Source organism: Hyperolius riggenbachi, chromosome 2 (assembly GCF_040937935.1).
Source record: "Hyperolius riggenbachi isolate aHypRig1 chromosome 2, aHypRig1.pri, whole genome shotgun sequence".
In the NCBI taxonomy this organism is placed as follows: domain Eukaryota; kingdom Metazoa; phylum Chordata; class Amphibia; order Anura; family Hyperoliidae; genus Hyperolius; species Hyperolius riggenbachi.
The window spans coordinates 59,849,231-59,869,975 of NC_090647.1; the positions used below are offsets into that span (position 1 = coordinate 59,849,231).

The 20,745-nt window shown below is 46.6% G+C and overlaps 1 protein-coding gene across 1 annotated transcript in view; it reads left to right on the forward strand.

Annotated features, from left to right (window-relative positions):
• Positions 1–8,845: 8,845 nt before the first annotated feature.
• Positions 8,846–20,745, forward strand: part of LOC137543855 (dead end protein homolog 1-like) — a 30,999-nt gene continuing 19,099 nt past the window's right edge. The window contains exon 1 of the mRNA XM_068264927.1: positions 8,846–8,940. Coding sequence (XP_068121028.1) covers positions 8,908–8,940 — 33 coding nt within the window. The 5' untranslated portion in view covers positions 8,846–8,907. The remainder of the gene's footprint in view (positions 8,941–20,745) is intronic.

Genomic DNA, 20,745 nt, shown 5'->3' on the forward strand with positions numbered 1-20,745 from the left:
TCCGCCTGTAAAAATGCTTGGCTAATGTATTTCAATGGGCTGGTGCACACCGGCGGTTTGAGGTTTGTAGCAAACCGCAAATGTGCCTCCTGCTGCATGTTTGCAGAAGTGTTTCTGCCTTAATGTAAAGTATAGGAAAAATGCAAACCGCTCTGAAAAACGCTACATCTGAGCGGTTTTCCAGGCGTTTTTGTTACAGAAGCTGTTCAGTAACAGCTTTTACTGTAACAATATGGCCCCATTCACACTAGAGCGCTTTTCAGTTGGTTTCAGCATCGCTGGAAATCGCTAGCGTTTTAAAAAGTGCTTGGTCAATGTTAAGTATATGTGGCTGTTCTCACTTAAAGGGACTCCGAGCTCAGAAAAAAAAGGAAAGTTGTACTCACCAGGGGCTTTTTCCAGCCCAGTGCTGGTCGGGAGGTCCCACGCCGGCGTCCTGGCTCCTCTCCTTCTCCCCGCTCCGGAATGGCTGGCAGGCCGCAGCCCGGGCGACACTCTCCCGAGTGTCGGGCTGCTTCTTCCGCATATGACGCGGATTACGTCACACGCCGGCCGCCTCGCGTCATCACGGCGGCCGGCGTGAAAGTACTGCGCATGCGCGCTTTGTTCGCGCATGCGCAGTACTTTCACGCCGGCCGCCGTGATGACGCGAGGCAGCCGGCGTGTGACGTAATCCGCGTCATATGCGGAAGAAGCAGCCCGACACTCGGGAGAGTGTCGCCCGGGCTGCGGCCTGCCAGCCATTCCGGAGCGGGGAGAAGGAGAGGAGCCAGGACGCCGGCGTGGGACCTCCCGACCAGCACTGGGCTGGAAAAAGCCCCTGGTGAGTACAACTTTCCTTTTTTTTCTGAGCTCGGAGTCCCTTTAAGTGTTTTGTGTTCTTCAGCGATTAGCTGAAACGCAAACTCGTAACCTGCACCATTTCTGAGCGATTTTGAGCGAGTATCGCTTCAATGTTAAAGATAGGAGCGCTTCAAAATAGCCCAAAAGAGCTGGGCTGTTCACAATAATCAGCGTTTTTCCAACGCTTTTACTCAGTAAATATAGATTAGCCACAAGACAGAGCAGATTACCCATAAAACACCTCTCTTTCCTGGCTAGCAGCCATCTCCTGGCTAGCAGCCATCTCCTGTAAAACGCTATCCCATACAGTAAAAAAACGCTCAAAATACTATTGAGAAAAATGCCAGAAAACACTTCAGCGTTTGCTTTTGCGTTTAGCGATTTGTAGTGTGAACATAGCCTCAACATACCTAAAATCGCTCTGAAATCAGCTCCAAAAACGGCTAGCGTTTTGTGGATCTGCTAGCGGTTTTGGTGTGCATTGGGCCTCAGAGGGATTCTAGGCATGTTTAGAGACGTTTTCTAAACATGCCTAGCGTTTTTGTGTAGCAGATTTCATATATTGTTACAGTAAAAGCTGTTACTGAACAGCTTCTGTAACAAAAACGCCTGGAAAACCGCTCTGATCTAGCGTTTTTCAGAGCAGTTTTCCACTCTCCTATACTTTAAAATTGAGGCAGAAACGCCTCAGAAATCTAAAAAATGCTGCGCAGCCCGGGAGTTTGCATTTGTGTAAAAACCAACCGCTCTGGTGTGCACCATCCCATTAACTTTCATTAGCCAAGCGGTTTTCCCCCTGCAAGCTTTTTAAAAAACGCTTCAAAACCGCTCTGGTGTGCACCAGACCTCAGTGAGGAAGGCAGCTTCCGGGCAGCACGATCAGACATAACACTGGCAAACAGCAAAAGGCTGCTGAAAATGTGAGCCAGTCCTCCAGGTTGCCATACACTGTTCGAATGATGTACATATGTACTGTTTTTATTTTTCTTCCCAATAAGAGGGCCAGTGCACACCAAAAAGCGCTAGTGTAATCGCAAACGCTCAGCGCTTTTTGAAGTGATTTTTCAGAGCAATTCTAGGCATGTGCAGAGCGATTTTCTAAGCATGCCTAGCGATTTTTGGAGCGTTTTAGTGGTGTGTTTGTTATATTTTGTTACAGTAGAGCTGAGCCAGTAACTGAACAGCTTCTGTAACAAAAACGCTTGGAAAATCTCTCTGATCTAGCGCTTTTCAGAGTGATTTTCCACTTTCCTATACTTAACATTGAGGCTGAATCGCCTCAGAAAGCAGCAAAAATGCTGCAGGACCCGAGTTTGCATTTGGGGAAAAAACGAATCGCTCTGGTGTGCGATTAGCGCTTTGCAATTTTTAGTTCAATAAGCTGTGTCTAAGTCTTCCATAAACAGGAAATTACATCTGCACAGGAAAAAGAGGTATTTTGTGGGTAAGCTGCAAGATTTGATCGGTAAAATCTCTGGAAAAACTCTGTTGATTGTGAACAGACCAGCGCTTCCAGAGCGATTTACCAGCTCTCCTATACTTAACATCAGGGGTCTAGTCCTGGGAAAAGAGGTGAGTGGACTCACGTGGAAAACCAAAAATGGGCGTGGTCAAGCATAATGTGGGCGTGGTCATGGGTGGGGCCAAATATACATGACCTTAGCAGTGATGTAAAAGGTCTGCCGGGGAAGTTTGAGCTCTGTCGTAGTGTATCCCCCCAAAATAGATGTAATCTGACAGCATTTCACCAAAAAGACACATAATCTGGTAGAAGTTCCTCCAAAATACAGATAATATGGCAGTGGTTCCCTCAAAATAGATAATGTGGCAGCAGCAGTTCCACCAACATACACATAATTTGGAAGCAGTTCCCCAAAATACGCGAAACCTGGCAGCGGATCACCCAAAATACACGTAACACCCAAAATACATATAATCTGGCAGCAGTGGTCCCCCAAACATACACAATCTGGCAGCAGTTCCCCAAAATATGCGTAATCTGGCAGCAGCCGTTCCCCTAACATACACATAATCGGCAGCTGTTCCCCATAATTCACGTAATTTGGCAGCAGCCGTTCCCCTAACATACACGTAATCTGGCAGCTGTTCCCCAAAATACATAACAGCGGTTCCACAAAAATGCAGATAATCTGACAGCAGTTCCCCCAAATTAGGTACCCCCAGCATAGGTAGCCAGGTCTATAGGTATCCGTGCCCAGTATATGTAGCCAGGGGTATATGTGCCCGGTATATGTAGCCAGGGGTATATGTGCCCAGTGTTTGTAGTCAGGGGTATATGTGCCAGTATATGTAGCCAGGGGTATATGTGCCCAGTATATGTAGACAGGGGTATATGTCCCCAGTATATGTAGCCAGGGGTATATGTGCCCAGTATTTGTAGGCAGGGGTATATGTGCCCAGTATATGTAGGCAGGGGTATATGTGCCCAGTATATGTAGTCAGGGGTATATGTGCCCAGTATATGTAGGCAGGGGTATATGTCCCAGTATATGTAGCCAGGTGTATATGTGCCCAGTATATGTAGCCAGGGGTATATGTCCCAGTACATGTAGGCAGGGGTATATGTGCCCAGTATATGTAAGCAGGGGTATATGTGCCCAGTATATGTAGTCAGGGGGTATATGTGCCCAGTATATGTAGTCAGGGGTATATGTCCCCAGAATAGGTAGCCAGGTGTCCCCCAGCAGCAACGCAGTGGAAGGAGAGCTGTGAGCAGCGGTGGAGAAGGGGGCCATCTCCCCCTCCTTCCCTCACCTTAGGGCTCTCCCTCCCTCGCTCTCCTCTCCAGAAGTAGGGGCAGCAGGCGGGACTTACCTCTCCTCCTATAGGTGTCCCCAGTATAAGTAGCCATGAGTATAGTAGTCCCCAGTATACGTAGCCAGAGGTATATGTGCCTATTATATGTAGCCAGGGGTATATGTCCCCAGTATATGTAGCCAGGGTAGCCTAGCGCTAGCTACATGATAGCTGCTGTGCAGCGGCATCCCCCCTCCCCTTCCGATCACCTCCAGCGATCAGAGCAAACAGGAAATCCCGTTCAGAACGGGATTTCCTGTTTGGCTTCCCCCGTCGCCATGGCGACGATCGGGATGACGTCACCGACGTCAGAGGGAGTCCTGATCCACCCCTCAGCACTACCTGGCGCTGATTGGCCAGGCTGCGCACGGGGTTTGGGGAGGGCCTCTAACGCAGCGGGTAGTAGCGAATCGGCGGCGATCGAGTTATGCACGCAGCTAGCAAAGTGCTAGCTGCGTGCAAGAAAAAAAAAGTGTGCAAATCGGCCCACCAGGGCCTGAGCAATCCTCTGTGGCGGCTTAGCCCATGCTCAGCATGGGCTTACCGCCAGGGAGGTTAAAGCGGTTTAAAACTCTGACAAAATTTTCTACAAAAATGTGTTTTCCTACTTTTTATAACCTATACAATTTTCATATTTGCTTTTGTGCACAAGTATTATTATTCATTTAGACATTATAACTTCCCAAAGTTCAGTTAATTTATTTTAAAGAGAATCTGTAACGTTAAAACGTCCCCTGGGGGGTACTCACCTCGGATGGGGGAAGCCTCAGGATCCTAATGAGGCTTCCCACGCCATCTGCCGTCCCTCGGGGGTCTCGCTGTAGCCCTCCGTACAGCGGTGACGTAATATTTACCTTTGCAGGCTCCTGCGCAGGCGTTCTGGCTGCTTTCGCTCCGAAGGAGGCGGAAATACCCGATCTCAGTCGGGTCCGCTCTACTGCGCAGGCGCAAGTCCGGCGCCTGCGCAGTAGAGCGGACCCGACTGAGATCGGGTATTTCCGCCTCCTTCGGAGCGAAAGCAGCCACAGCGCCCCCGCTGGAGCCTGCAAAGGTAAATATTGAATTGAACAGTCGGCACAGTCGCCGGCTGTTCGGAGGGCTGCAGCGAGACCTCCGTGGGACAGAGGACGGCGTGGGAAGCCTCATTAGGATCCTGAGGCTTCCCCCACCCGAGGTGAGTACCCCCCAGGGGATCTTTTTGTCGTTACAGAGTCTCTTTAAAAGCTGCTGGTGCATTTTATTCATAACTGTTGTAATTCTGTTGTGAATGCTGCCAGCAGTGATTTCTGTCCTGTGTTTCACCCCAGGACTCATCAGCTGAAGTCCTGCACAGCCAGAGAATGTTTACATAAATGTATCAAGTAAAGAATGTGTACACAACAGCAGTTCCTGTGCAGGTTCTCCCTGCAGAAGAAAGAGTCAGCCCTGTGATGTAACCCTTTGAATGCTGTTTTACTAAAAAAAAAACAAAAAAACATTGTGTTAGCATATTAGCCTGTAAATAATCTTTTAGAGCAAAGAGGAAATTCTGGGTTATAGGACATAGCTAAAATGTCAAAACTGCTCTGGTCCATAGGGGGGAAACAAGGTCTGGATGAGAAGTGACACCTGAAAGGGCTTTAAAAAAAAAAGTTTCACTTACCTGAGGCTTCTGCCAGCCCCCTGTAGCCCCCCTGTGCCCGCGGCGGTACAAAACAATCTTCCGGTCTTCTGAAGCAGCTATGTTTCGGTATCGCTGACTTGCAAGTCGATGGCCACTGCACCTGCGCAGACCTGGGAGAGCATGTTCTCGTTCGCGCTCCCGTCGTAAGCAGATCGTACTGCAGATCGGCAGCAGATCGAATGTATGCACAAGTCATATTGCAGCTAGGTCCCCCATGCTGCCCTCGCGCAATCTACACATGTCATCAGTTTTGTGCCAAACACCTGTGCTCAGTACAGATCTCTGTTCACACACTTTGCAAAGCATAGGGCTACTTTTAGCATTTTCCACTAGAAGGGATGCAAAACAGGTACAAACGGAACGGAAACAAACGGATCCGTTGGAGCAGAAATCAGATCCGTTTACCTGAAAGTGCCAATGTGAATCGGCCCTCAGGGCTCAAACCTACTAGAGAGATTTTGGGAGCGATTAGGGAGCGATTCAAAACGCTAGCGATTTCCCTAAACGCTCAGCTAATGTTAATGGATGGGCCAAATTCCACTGGAGCGATTGCGATGACCAAAATCGCAAATGCAGGACATTCAGCATTTTTAGCGTTTACTTTCTGTAATGTAAAGTATATAAACGCTGGCGTAATCTCTCGTCAAAACCTAGGGCTTTGAAATGACTACACACTGTAAAAAATGTTAAATTAATTAATTAAATTAATTAATTAATTAAATTAATTGAAAGGACTAATCAGAGTTAAAAACGCTATTCGCTACACAATCGCTGGCAAAACGCTGACACTTGTTAAAATCGCTGCCAAAATCGCCAGAAAATGCTCATGAAATCACTTACAAAACGCTCACAAATCACTAGCGAATAGCGATTGCGATTTGTAGTGGGTTACCGGCCTAATGCTGGGAATACATGATACATTTTTTTGGCAGATAGATGGTTCAATAGATAATTTCCAACAGATCCGATCTGATTGTCAATTGTTTTTCTGACTGATTTGTATAGAAGTGATCAGAAAAACAATCAAATCAGATCAGACCTGTTGGAAACGATCTATTGAGCCATCTATCTGCCGAAAAACGAATTGTGTATCTCCAGCATTATGCTAGGTACACACGAGATTTTCTGTAATGCCTGGCATACACGGGTCGTTTTTTTCTTATCAATCGAGCCGCTGATGGGCTCGATTGATAATATCCGACAGGTCCGATGACCTGCCGGATAGATTCCCCGCTCGATCCATGCCGGCGGACAATAGCAGGGAGTCGAGCGGCTGATAAGGAGCGCCGGCGGGGACGAGCGGGGATGCGGCGGGAGTGGATCCGGCGGCTAAGCGGCCGCTGCATCGACCCGTGTATGCCAGGCATTAGATCGATTATTTCCAACAGGTCCAATCTGATTTCCAATCGATTTCCCTTTCACTTCTATAGAAAATCGATAGGAAATCAGATCGAAACCCGTCGGAAATAATTGATCTGCCAGAAAATCTGATAGCTCACCCTCTGATCTTAATCAGATCACAGAAAAAACACAGTAAAAATTGCCGTGATTGCGCAAAAGCGTACGCGAAAAATCGTGGCAATTTTTACCGCAATTTTAATTAAAGTGAACGGGAGAAATTTTTACAAAGTGCTAATCAATCACAAATGCTCAGAAAAGCGCTTATGGTGTGGCTGAGCCCTAATGCTGGATACACACCATGCGTTTCCGCGTCGAATGCGTCCGTCGATACGCTTCGATTCGATTATTTCCGGACATTTCCGAGCGCATTTCGATGATTTTTAGGTCGATTGCCATGTAAAGTATGGCAAATCGACCTAACGATCCATCGAAACGTGAATCGGACATGTCGGAAATAATCAAATCGATGCGTATCGACGGCCGCATCGAACGCTGAAACGCATTGTGTGTATCCAGCATAAAGGCCATTTCTCCTCTCTGTAGTGTCACTAGGGCCAGTGCCACCAAGAGCACTTCAGAGCGCTGTAAAAAACGCCATCACTTTGAAAAGAGCTTGGCTGACGTATTTGAATGAGATGAATCACACCAGAGCGATGTGATTTTCTCCCAAACGCATTTGGGCCTTTTTCCACTGCACAGCTGAATCGCAAAGTCGCAAATTGCTAGTGATTTTTAAATTGATAGGGTTGCTACTTTATCATAGAAATCATGAGAAGTATTTTTCACTGTAGTGATTCGATTTGTAAATTGCAAATCGCAATCGCTTTCTGGAGCGAGGGATAATGCAATGCAAATGAAAAATCACAATCACATAAAATTAATGAAAAATCGCAATCGCTGGCGCTTGTGATTAGGATTGCTAGTGGAAAAGGGCTTCTGCTGATTTCTGAGGCGATGCAGCCTCCATGTTAACCACATAAGGACCGCAGGATTTTTTTCATATGATCTGTGCTGGGTGGGCTCTTCAGCCCACAGCACAGATCAGGTTTTAGCCAGGGCGATCAGACTTCCCCCTTTTACCCCACTATGGGGATGTCCTGCTGGGGGGTCTGATCGTCGCCAGCTATCTGTGGTTAGCAGGGGGGGGGCTCCTCAAATCCCCCCTCCGCAGCGCTATTCCCCCCTCCCTCTCCTTCCCTCTATGGGTAGTACAGGACGGCGATCCGTCCTGTACTGCCTCTGATAGGCTTCAGCCTATCAGACGGCGGCGATCCCCGGCCAATCAGAGGCCGGGGATCGCCGATCTCCTTTATGGCGCTGCTGTGACAGCAGCGCCATAAGATGTAAACACCAAGGATTTCTTCCCCGGGTGTTTACATTTCGCCTGCAAGCCGCGATCGGAGGCTTGCAGGCTGTTCTTCGGAGACTCCCTCCGTGAACTGACATGGAACCGCCGCTCCAACGAGCGACCGTTTCCATGGAAACACCACTGCGACTAGCTGCCGCCTTTTGGCGTTGGCTGGTCGTTAAGTGCTTAAGTATAGGACAGTGGAAAATCGCTCTGAAAAGCGCTAGATCGGAGCGATTTTCCAAGCGTTTTTTGTTACAGAAGCTGTTCAGTTATAGCTGTACTGTACAAAAAATTAAAAACGCTACATCAAAACGCTCCAAAAATCGCTAGGCATGCTTAGAAAATGGCTAGGCGCATGCCTAGAAAAATACCTTCAGTAAGCGCTTATTCTAGCCCTTTTTGATGTACACTGGCCCACAGAGAAATCTATTCTTGCCACACACCGCAAATACATTTTTAATGGATTTCATCTAGAAATCTATAAAAAAATCTATGGAGCTGCCACTTCTGATATAGTAAACTACTTTGCCAGGTCCCTTGGAGATTACTATAAAGGGATTACCCCTATATTATTAGGCTATTTTGGAGACTGGCTGGAGGAGACAGCACCACCCCTAAGTGATATGCGCCTGGGCACCTGCCTCTGTCTAGCCCAGTGTACCATTATCTGATATCTGTCAGGCAGGCAGAGGCGCCGGGGTGGCACCGAGGGATGGGCTGTCTTGTGATTGGACCATGGTCACGTGAGCCAGAGTCTTCTGCAGCACATGTTCTGTAAGTAGCCTGGGAGGTGTCTGACTCTGAAAAAGACGGAGAGATCGCAGCTGGGAGGATGACCATGGCCCGCATCTACGACACCAGCGAGGTACCGATCACCCCATGTCTCTCATTATCCTCTCTCTGCATTGTAATCCTCTCTCTCTCTTCTCATCAATGGCCACTGCTAATCCTATGGGGGAAAGTGATCACAAAACTTTGCAAAACTTTTATTCTGCAGGACAAAGTTTTTATCTCTGTCTGATTGCTCTTGAAGTCGGCTGATTGTTTGTTTTATGTTCTGGATAGGACTTTCCATGTTAGTGATAACTTTAATGTTTTTATTTTTTGTCGTTTTTCGTGAGTCCACTACTTTATATTTTACTTCGTATATTTTTTACTATTTTACTTCGTACAGCTATGGCGCCCCTAGTGGTGTAGTATGGCGACATAATAGCTGGGCAGTGCAGCCGCGCTGGGGACGGTGCTGTACTTGGGTGGGGTCTTCTTGCTGCGTAGAAATGTCTCTGCAGCTGCTTATGTGCTGGTGTGACATTGCCTTCATACTGTGCATGTGCGATCTGGAGTATTGTATTATGGAGAACTGCTGGGTGTGGTTGCTGGCTACAAAGGACAGGTGCATTGAAGCCAGCTTGTCACATTTGTCACATTAGTCTAATGCTAGGTAGGCACAATACAATTTTCTGTCGGATTTATTGTCAGGTTGACTATTTCCAACTGGTCTGATCTGATTACCAATTGATTTATCGTTTACCGTATCAGAACTGTTGGAAATAGTCGATCTGACAGTAAATCTGTCCAAAAATTGTATTGTGTGTAACTAGCATTAAGGTGACCACTAATGATCCAATCTTTTTCTTCCAATTTTACCAAATCTATGTAGTATAAAGGTGGCCAGTAACTATCCAATTTCTAGCGATAAATCGTTAGAGCCATCAGAAATTCTGATCAGATTGGTTGTAAATAATCTCTATTGATGGGCACAATCAGTTACGAACGATTATAAAAATAGTCGTCCGATTGGATTTTGGTCAAACCAATATTTTCTTGTTGGCTGTGATAGGAAGTAAAGATTGGTTAGTTGATGGTGTAGTGTCTTCAGATCAGAATTGTCTGATTGCTGGAACGAGTTTTCGCTAGAAATTGGATCGTTAGTGGCCACCTTTAGGGTAAATTGAATGAATATTTTGAATGGATAATTTAGCCAGTTCTCTCATGTTACATAAAAATGATTGGATGAAACAGATTGGATCATTAGTGTACATCTCTTGACCTGGCAACCAATTGACCATCTGATTTGATAATTATTATTGAATCGGATGAAAATCTGTGCTGCCCAGAGGATGCACGATAATGCAATTGATTTTGGGCAGAAATTGGTCACATGTTATATCAATCGGACATGCTGCAAGATTTCTGTACGATTGACCATTATCGTCCATCTTGCTTGATTGACAAAGCTAGTCGATTGGACGTGATATCAGCCAGTTTATATCAATAGAGCATATTGAGACGCACTCAATTTTCTCTCGATTCAATAAAATGATTGAATCAAATTGTCGATTGTACAGCAAAATCGCTAGATTTATTTTAGTCTAGAACTATATCAGTTGTCCCTGATTTAAGTCGGCGAGGTTTAAACGTCTTGGGCTAGTTCACACTTCGAACGTGGATCCCGATTGTTGTTCGCGATTTGCGCTGTGGTTCCCAATCAACATTCCAAGAATCACATCGGAATAGCCCCAAAAACGCTGCATGTAGTACGTTTGGGATTTAGGCAAACCACAAAGGCTGCAGTGAGAATGATCCCATAGGGATAAATTAGCAACAGCGCTTTGCTGAAAGCCCTCAAATGTCATCTCTTGGGGCTGGTGCACACCGAGCGGCTTTTTGGGCGTTTTCTGATCCGCTTGCGGCTGCGGATCTGCTTGGTCAATGTATCTCAATGGGGTGGTGCACACCAGAGCGGCAGGCGTTTTGCAGAAACGAAAAATGCCTGGGTGAGGCATTTTTTGGATTTCGGATGCGTTTCTGCCTCAATGTTAAGTATAGGAAAAACGCAAACCGCTCTGAAAAACGCCTGTTCAGAGCGGTTTTGCAGGCGTTTTTGTTACAGAAGCTGTTCAGTAACAGCTTTACTGTAACAATATATGAAATCTACTATACTGAAAACCGCAGCAGCAATCCGCAAAACGCCTCGTGTGCACCAGCCCTTGGATTGATTTTTCTTGCAGTGTTGTTTTCCTTACACCATTTTTCGTTTGTATGTTTTTCCAGACATCGTGCGCATTTTGCACGTAAAATAACATGGACAGTTTTCCATGGCAGTAGTTTTGTAAGAGAACGCAAGCATGCACAGTGTCAGTTCTCTTCAGGCTGTAACACCAAAAAAGCGCAAGTGATTTTTAGCAAGAGATTTCAAAGCGGATTTAGCAGTGAAAGGACAATTCAGCGTAAAAAAAAAGAAAAAGTTGTCCTTTAGGCTCCCTGCACACTGCATGCGATTCCGATTTTTAATCGTTACTACATGATGCGTTTTTTCCTTCGTTTTTCTGTTGATTGCATTCAGGGAAAATCGGAATCGCAAAACGGATTTGCAGTGTGCAGGGAGCCTTACAGAGATATTTCTCCCACCCAGCATGAGTATGTGTGAAAATACACCCCAAAACACATTATACTACTTCTCCTGAGTACGGCAATACCACATGTGTGGCACTTTTTTGCAGCCTAACTGCGCTAAGGGGCCCAACATCCTATGAGTACCTTTAGGATTTCACAGGTCATTTTTACTCAATTGATTTTCAGACTACTCCTCAGGCCCTGTTCACTTTAGCAAACGCGGACGGCCGTGAGTTTTGCAACGCAATGCATACGAATGCAAGCCATCCGCGTTTGTATGCGTTGCATGGCTCATCCCATTCACTGAAGTGAATGGGTCAGCTGCACGTTTCTGGAAAAAATGAGTGCAGCATGCGTTCCTGGACCGGAACGCATGCAGTGTGAACATCAGACAGTGCAGTCTATGCTCTGTCTGATGTCGTGCGTGTCGGCCTCCTGCGTGGATGGGAACGCGTGCAGTGTGAACGGGACCTCATGGTTTAGGGGCCCCAAAATGCCAGGGCAGTATAGGAACCCACTAGTGACCCCATTTTGGGAAGAAGACACTCAATGGTATTGAGTGAGTTCATAGAAGATTTTATTTTTTGTCACAAGTTAATGGAAAATAAAATCTATTTCCTCTAACTTGTGACAAAAAAAAACCACGTCACACGTGGTATCGCCGTACTCAGGAGAAGTAGTATAATGTGTTTTGAGGTGTATTTTTACACAAATATATCTCTGTAAATGGACAATTTAGTAAAAAATAAACGAAAAAGTTGTCCTTTACAGAGATATTTCTCCCATCCAGCATGAGTATGTGTGAAAAGACACCCCAAAACACATTATACTACTTCTCCTGAGTACGGCGATACCACGTGTGACACTTTTTTGCAGTCTAGGTGCGCTAAGGGGCCCAACGTCCTATTCACAGGTAATTTTGAGGCATTTGCTTTCCAGACCACTCCTCACGTTTAGGGCCCCTAAAATGCCAGGGCAGTGTAGGAACCCCACAAGTGACCCCATTTTAGAAAGAAGACACCCCAAGGTATTCCGTTAGTAGTATGGTGAGTTCATAGAAGTTTTTATTTTTTTGTCACAAGTTAGTGGAAAATGACACTTTGTGAAAAAAAATCAATTTCCGCTAACTTGTGACAAAAAATAAAATCTTCTATAAACTCACCATACTACTAATGGAATACCTTGGGGTGTCTTCTTTTCTAAAATGGGGTCACTTGTGTGGTTCCTATACTGCTCTGGCATTTTAGGGGCCCTAAACGTGAGGAGTAGTCTAGAAGCCAAATGCCTCAAAATGACCTGTGAAATCCTAAAGGTACTCATAGGATGTTGGGCCCCTTAGCGTAGTTAGGGTGCAAAAAAGTGCCACACATGTGGTATCGCCATTCTCAGGAGAAGTAGTATAATGTGTTTTGTGGTATATTGTTACACATACCCATGCTGGGTGGGAGAGATATCTCTGTAAATAGACAATTGCCTAGCTGCTCAAAGGGGCCCAAAGTCCAATGAGCACCTTTAGGCTTTACAGGGGTGCTCACAATTTACCCCCCCCCAAAAAAAATGCCAGAGCAGCACAAGTACCCCACAAGTAGGGCGGCCATTCGTCCGGATTTAGGCCGGACAGTCCGGTTTTTGGGCTTCTGGTGCGGCGCAAGGCCAGAACGGACAGCCAGATGTCCTCCTTTTTGGACTGCCCGGCCCAATCTCCGCATCTCCCCAACAGGCAGTGACATGACTGATGTCACACGTAGACGTCGTCACACGCCACACTGCCGCGCTGCGGTAAAAGGCAGCCCTGAGCTGAGCCCCACCTCACGCTGTTGGCAAGGCCGGGTGACGGGGGAGGAGCCGACGACGCGAGCCAGGCAGCCGCAGCCAGCAGAGTGTGTGAGTGCCGCCAGCCCGCCGCGCCGCCTGCCTGCCTTGGTCAGAGTCTGACACAGACCACAGACACAGCCAGAGGCAGCCGCAGCCAGGTCACAGACGACACAGCCAGCCAGAGGCAGCCGCAGCCAGCAGTGTGTGAGTGCCGCCGCCAGCGGCCAGACACAGCCAGAGAGGCAGAGCCCACTGCCTATATCCTCCACCCAGGTGATACATGTCTCCAATCTGCTGCCAATAAGATTGCATTTGTGGGGAAATCTGCTGCCGATAAGATCACATTTGTGGGGAAATCTGCTGCCGATAAGATTGCATTTGTGGGGAAATCTGCTGCCGATAAGATTGCATTTGTGGGGAAATCTGCTGCCGATAAGATCACATTTGTGGGGAAATCTGCTGCCGATAAGATCGCATTTGTGGGGAAATCTGCTGCTGATAAGATCACATTTGTGGGGAAATCTGCTGCTGATAAGATCGCATTTGTGGGGAAATCTGCTGCCGATAAGATCACATTTGTGGGGAAATCTGCTGCTGATAAGATCGCATTTGTGGGGAAATCTGCTGCCGATAAGATCGCATTTGTGGGGAAATCTGCTGCCGATAAGATCGCATTTGTGGGGAAATCTGAAATCTTCTGCGAATCTGATTGCATTTTGTGGTCGGCCGGCCGGCCCTACACCATGTGGACTATTGTGCGCCACTGTCCTCGGTACGATGTCCTCCTTTTCAGGGTGTGATGTCCTCCTTTTTGAGGTTCTGCAAGTGGCCACCCTACCCACAAGTGACCCAATTTTGGAAAATAGACACTCCAAGGTATTCGCTGAGGGGCATGGTGACAGGTTCTTTTTTTTGTCACAAGTTAGCAGAAATGGAAAGACTTTTTTAAAATATTTTTTGTCACAAAATGTCAATGTCTGCTATCTTGTGGCAAAAAATAAAATGTTTTATTAACCAACTATGCCCCTCAGCAAATGTACCATAGTTTGTAAACGCCATAACTTTTACCCAAACCTATACACTGTAGCACAATAAATTTGGACAAAAACTGGTATCGAAATTTTACTTTATTTGAAAAATGTTACCACAGAAAGTTCAAAATATAATTTTTTTTGACAAAATTCCTGCCTTTTTTGACAATAATAAAAACTAAAAATCGCAGCAGCAATAAAATAGCACCAAAATAAAGCTGTATTAGTGACAAAAAAAGGAGGTAAAATTTGTTAGGGTGGTAAGTTAGGGGACATCTCCTATTCCCCTCTGTCACAATTTTGCCGCTCCCCGCCGCATTAAAAGTGGTTAAAAACAGTTTTAAAAAGTTTGTTTATAAACAAACAAAATGGCCACCAAAACAGGAAGTAGGTTGATGTACAGTATGTCCACACATAGAAAATACATCCATACACAAGCAGGCTGTATACAGCATTCCTTTTGAATCTCAAGAGATCATTTGTGTGTTTCTTTCCCCCCTGAGGGGGGAGTGCAAAGCAGAACCACAACACTGAAGAACTTGGCAGCCTTCCAGACACAGGCTGACAAGTCTGACAAGGGAAAGATACATTGATTTATTACAGAGACTGTGATAGTACAAAGTGCTGCAGTAAGCCAGAACACCTTAGAATAGCTTTTAGAACTTGTAGGATGATAAAAAACAGGATGCAATTTTTGTTACGGAGTCTCTTTAAAGAGACACTGAAGCGGAAAAAAAATTATGCTATAATGAATTGGTTGTGTAACACGGATAATTACTAGAATTTTAGTAGCAAAGAACATATTCTAATATTTTTATTTTCAGTTATATAGTGTTTTTTATAACATTGCATCATTCTCTAATATTTGCAGTTTAGACACTACTCAGCAGTGTAAATGGGTTCAAAAGTTCACTAGCCTGCTCTGTAAAATCTTCCCTGCAGAGGGAAAAAAGATACATTGGGCTTGATTCACTAACCGGCGCTAAGCCGGTTAGTGTGCCTTATATGAGGTCAGTGTGCCTTATCTGAGTTAGTGTGCCTTATCTGAGGTTAGTGTGCCTTATCTGAGGTTAGTTTGCCTTATCTGAGTTAGTGTGCCTTATCTGAGGTTAGTGTGCCTTATCTGAGGTTAGTGTGCCTTATCTGAGGTTAGTGTGCCTTATCTGAGGTCAGTGTGCCTTATCTGAGTTAGTGTGCCTTATCTGAGGTTAGTGTGCCTTATCTGAGGTTTGTGTGCCTTATATGAGGTTAGTGTGCCTTATCTGAGGTTAGTGTGCCTTATCTGAGGTTAGTGTGCCTTATCTGAGGTTAGTGTGCCTTATCTGAGGTTAGTGTGCCTTATCTGAGTTAGGGCTGGTGCACACCGAGCGGCTTTTTCAGCGTTGGTCAATGTATCTCAATGGGGTGGTTCACACCAGAGCGGGAGGCGTTTTGCAGAAACACATACTCCCGGGGTGAGGCATTTTTTGGATTGTGGATGCGTTTCTGCCTCAATGTTAAGTATAGGAAAAACGCAAACCGCTCTGAAAAACGGCAGTTCAGAGCGGTTTTGCAAGCGTTTTTGTTACAGAAGCTGTTCAGTAACAGCTTTACTGTAACAATATATGAAATCTACTACACCAAAAACGCTTTACAAAACCGCAAAATGCTAGCTGAAACGCTGCAGAAAAATAACAAAAAGCGTTTCAAAATCTGCTAGCATTTTGCGGATCTGCTAGCGGGTTTTGGTGTGCACCAGGCCTGAGGCCTGGTGCACACCAGAGGAGTTCTTCTGAGCGTTTTGAGTTTTTAAATTTGCTGCTAATGTTATCCTATGTGTCTGTGCACACTGGAGCAATGAGGTTTTGTAAAAAAATCCATAGCATTACATTGGGAAGAGCTTTTGAAACCTCTAAAAGCTCTTCCCAATGTAATGCTCACCAAAAACACTAGCAGATCCGCAAAATGCTAGAAGATTTTGAAACGCTTTTTCTTCTTTTTCTGTAGCGTTTCAGCTAGCATTTTGCGGTTTTGTGAAGCGTTTTTGGTGTAGTAGATTTCATGTATTGTTACAGTAAAGCTGTTACTGAACAGCTACTGTAACAAAAAACGCCTGGCAAACCGCTCTAAAGTGCCGTTTTTCAGAGCGGTTTGCGTTTTTCCTATACTTAACATTGAGGCAGAAACGCATCCGCAATCCAAAATCTGCAGCAGCCCGGGAGTATGCGTTTCTGCAAAACGCCTCCCGCTCTGGTGTGCACCAGCCCATTGAAATACATTACCCTAGCGGATCCGCACCCGCAAGCGGATCGCAAACCGCAGCAGAACCGCTCTGGTGTGCACTAGGCCTTAGTGTGCCTTATCTGATGTCAGTGTGCCTTTACTGAGGTTAGTTTGCCTTATCTGAGTTAGTGTGCCTTATCCAAGGTTAGTGTGCCTTATCTGAGGTTAGTGTGCCTTATCTGAACTTAGTGCCCCTTACACTGGCCCGATTCGCGGCCGTTTCGACAGCAGATTCGATCCTGGGATTGAATCTGCTGCCAATCGTTCGCGCTAAACGCACCCGCCGATCCGATTTCCTCCCAAAATCGGATCGGTCCGTCGATCGCGCCGTGCGGGAAATTACCCTCGATCGCCCGCGGGTAGGGAGCGCGTCGCTAGCGGCGGCCGATCCGATCAGGTATACATTACCTGACGCTGGCTCCCGGGCGTCTTCTCCGCATCTTCTCCGCGCTGCACCCGCTCCATCCCGGCGCTTCCTGTCACTGCAGTGACCAGGAAGTTCAAATAGAGGGCGCTCTATTTGAACTTCCTGGTCACGGAGTGACACAGGAAGCGCCGGGATGGAGCGGGTGCAGCGTGGAGAAGATGCGGAGAAGATGCCCGGGAGCCAGCGTCAGGTAATGTATGCGCGGGGGGGGGGGGGGGGGGGGGACAGGCGGCAGCGGCGGCTCCACAGATTGTGATCGGTTTCAGGCTGAAATCGATTCACAATCTGTTTGCAGTAAAGGCAGCCATACGATCCCTCTCTGATCACATTCGATCAGATAGGGATCTGTCAGCTGGTCGATCTGATGGCAAATCGACCAGTGTATGGCTACCTTTATGCTGGGCATGCACGGCTCGATGCTCCCTTATCAATCGAGCCGCTGATGGCTCGATTGATAATCATGTTGAGGATTCTATTGATCTTATCAATTTAGATAGGATGCCTGGGAAAGCCTCCTCGGTAACAGTTAAGGCATCTAATTACATTTATGTTTGCTAAAGAATGTTTCTCCTCTGTATGTCAGTGTATATAAGCTGTGTTTTTCAGTTCTGGTCAGGAACCAGTCCGACGAAGGCTTTTTATAAGTCGAAAGCTCACTGTTTATCCATCTCTAAGTTAGCCAATAAATGGTATCATCCTGATTCAAAACTTCTTGATAATATCCGTAGTGCCCAATTGCCGTGGGGATCGATTCCGCGCTCGATCCCCGCAGGCGGACAATAGCGGCGAATCGAGCGGGAGATAAGAAGCGCCGGCGGGGACGAGTGGGAGTCGATTCGGGTGCACGCGCGAACGAGCGGGGACGCAACGGTAGTCGATCCGGCAGCTAATCGGCCGCCGGATCGACCCGTGTATGCCCATCATTAAAGAAAGTCTGAAGATTAAAAATGGCTTTTTAGCTTATATTCAGCGGGGCATGTTTGCCCCTTCTAAAACGCCACTATCCCGCGGCATAACGAGGGGTCTTTACCCCTCAAATCCGCCCTGCTACCTCCAGGGTGCGCTTCTGTGTAAGGCAGGGGTATGAGCTGCAGCCCTGCCTCACACGCGTCTATCAGTGGCGGATCTCCGCCTCTCCCTGCCCCTCTTAGTCTGCCTTCACTGAGAGGGGAGAGGCAGAGATCCGCCGCTGATAGACGCGTGTGAGGCAGGGCTGCAGCTCATAGACCTGCCTCACACGGAAGCGCACAGGGGCAGCAAAATCCACGTCCAAGAAAGTTGTGGATTTTGCAGGGGGGATTTGGTGGGTAAATGTGAATGGGCCCTAAAAAGTGTGAATGGGCCCTAAAAGCTTATCTCAAACGTCTGGCAGAGTTCTCTGCAAGTCGAGGAGCTGAATGGCTAATTTGCATAGATAACAACTGGTGTTTCTTAGCTCTTCCTTTACTGGAAACAATATTAGACTTGAGTCTCTGCTGCTAATGTTGTATATCTTAGCTGCACTACACTTACAAATCATGATATCATAATTTTTTTCGCTTCAGAGTCTCTTTAAAGGGGTTCTTTCGCGAAAAAAGTAGGCAGTTAAAAATGTGACAGATGACAGGTTTTGGGCCAGTCCATCTTTTTAAGGGGGATTCTCAGGGCTTTCTTTGTTTTCAACAGCATTTCCTGAACAGCAGTTTAACTGGCAAAATAGCAAGATACCAGCCGGCCTCCCTAATCACTTGCACACTATTATGTCAGTTAGATTTTGCAACTGTTGTTCAGGAAATGCTGTTGAAAACAAAGAAAGCCCTGAGAATCCCCCTTAAAAAGATGGACTGGCCCAAAACCCGTCATCTGTCACATTTTTTAACTGCCTACTTTTTTCGCGAAAGAACCCCTTTAAGTGGTTTAAAAGCTACCATTAACTTACATTAAAATAGTGTCAAAATTTGTCACAAGTTAGCAGAAAATGACACTTTGTGACAAAAAATAAATAAATAAAAAAGTTTCCATTTCTGCCAACTTGTGACAAACAAAAAAGAAATCTGCCACGGACTCACTATGCCCCTCTCTAAATACTTTGGAATGTCTACTTTCCAAAATGGAGTCATTTGTGGGGTGTGTTTACTGTACTGGCATTTTGGGGGGTGCTAAATTGTAAGCACCCCTGTAAAGCCTAAGGCTGCTTACACGCAGGGACATTACAGGCGCACGTTAGTGCAGCCTGTAACGCTCCCCCAACGCACAGCAATGCAACACAAGTGGGCTGTTCACACTGCCCATGTTGCGTTACATGTAACGCTGCACGTTCTCCCGAAAGTGCAGCATGCTACGGCGTTACAGCGGCTTAAGCCGCGTTAGACTGTTTGCACATGCTCAGTCAGGTTGGGGAGGAGCAGGGAGCGGCCAGGCACATGGCTAATTAATATTCACTGCACGTTGTGACGTGCAGTGTTTACTTCCTGGTGCGGCCGCTCTGTGCGGCGATTGGCCGGCGGGACCACGTGATGCCGCATGCGTCCAAGAGTACGCATCACGGCATCACAGACGCTAGAGTGAGCTGCACAACGCAGCTCACTCTGACGTCCACATCGAAGAGCACCAGGCCTTGCGTTAGGTGCACGTTATGCGACCTCAACGTAGCACCTAACGCAACGTCTTGGTGTGCAAGTAGCCTAAAAGGTGCTCATAGAACTTTGGGCCCCTTAGAGTACCTAGGCTGCAAAAAAGTGTCACACATGTGGTATCGCCATACTCAGGAGAAATAGTGTAATGTGTTTTGGGGTGTATTTTTACACATACCCATGCTGGGTGGGAGAAATATCTCTGTAAATTAGATTTTTTTTACACACAATTGTCCATTTACAGAGATATTTCTCCCACCCAGCATGGGTATGTGTAAAAATGCAGCGCTGTACTATGTGGAAAGACGGCAATCGCCGCTCGGAGACTGAAGGCGGGGCGGAGCTCCACCCCCGAGCAGGAGATGCGTGCGCAGCCTGCACCCAATCTCCTGCAAAACAGAGCCCCAGGACTTGACGCCAATTGGCGTTAGGCGGTCCTTAGGCTGCCGCCGCAGGTGTTGGGCGGTCGGCATGTAGTTAAGAAGTGAGGAGTCGGATGATTTTTGTACCGATTCCACAGCCCTGCGCATGACTATATGCACAGAGCGCTCTGTAGGATGCACGCAGCTCGGCCAGCACCGGCACAGTAAAGCCTGACTCCTGCGACCGGGAAAAGGGTCCTGGGAGGGCTTTTAGGTATGACGGGGGGCTAGAAAGGAGAACCGGGGGAGCGGTGGGCATCGGAGCAGGTGATAGTATATGCCTGCTCCCCTAGTTTCTCTTTCTAGCTTCCCATCTGGTATCTTATATTTTATGTATGCATGTATATTATCTCTCCCTGTCCTCAGAAGTTGTATTCTGCCAGGAAATCTTTTATGGCTGTCATTTGCTTAACAGTGATGTTTACTAAATTCAAGACAAGCTACCGACAAGACAGAAGCTGTCACTTCCATGCCTAGAAATTAGCTTTTTCAGGCAGCAAAATATAACACGTATAACAGCCTGTACATACCCATTTATGTTATCATGTCACATATCGTCTCAGGTACACTTAAAAGCCATTTATTTTTAGCTTCTGTCATTGACATGATCTTAAAGGATTTCCGAGGCCAAAATTTGCCCCCAAAACGTAAAAAAAGTTAACTACCTGCATGACTTTGTAAGGCACGGAGGACGCCGCCCGCGCC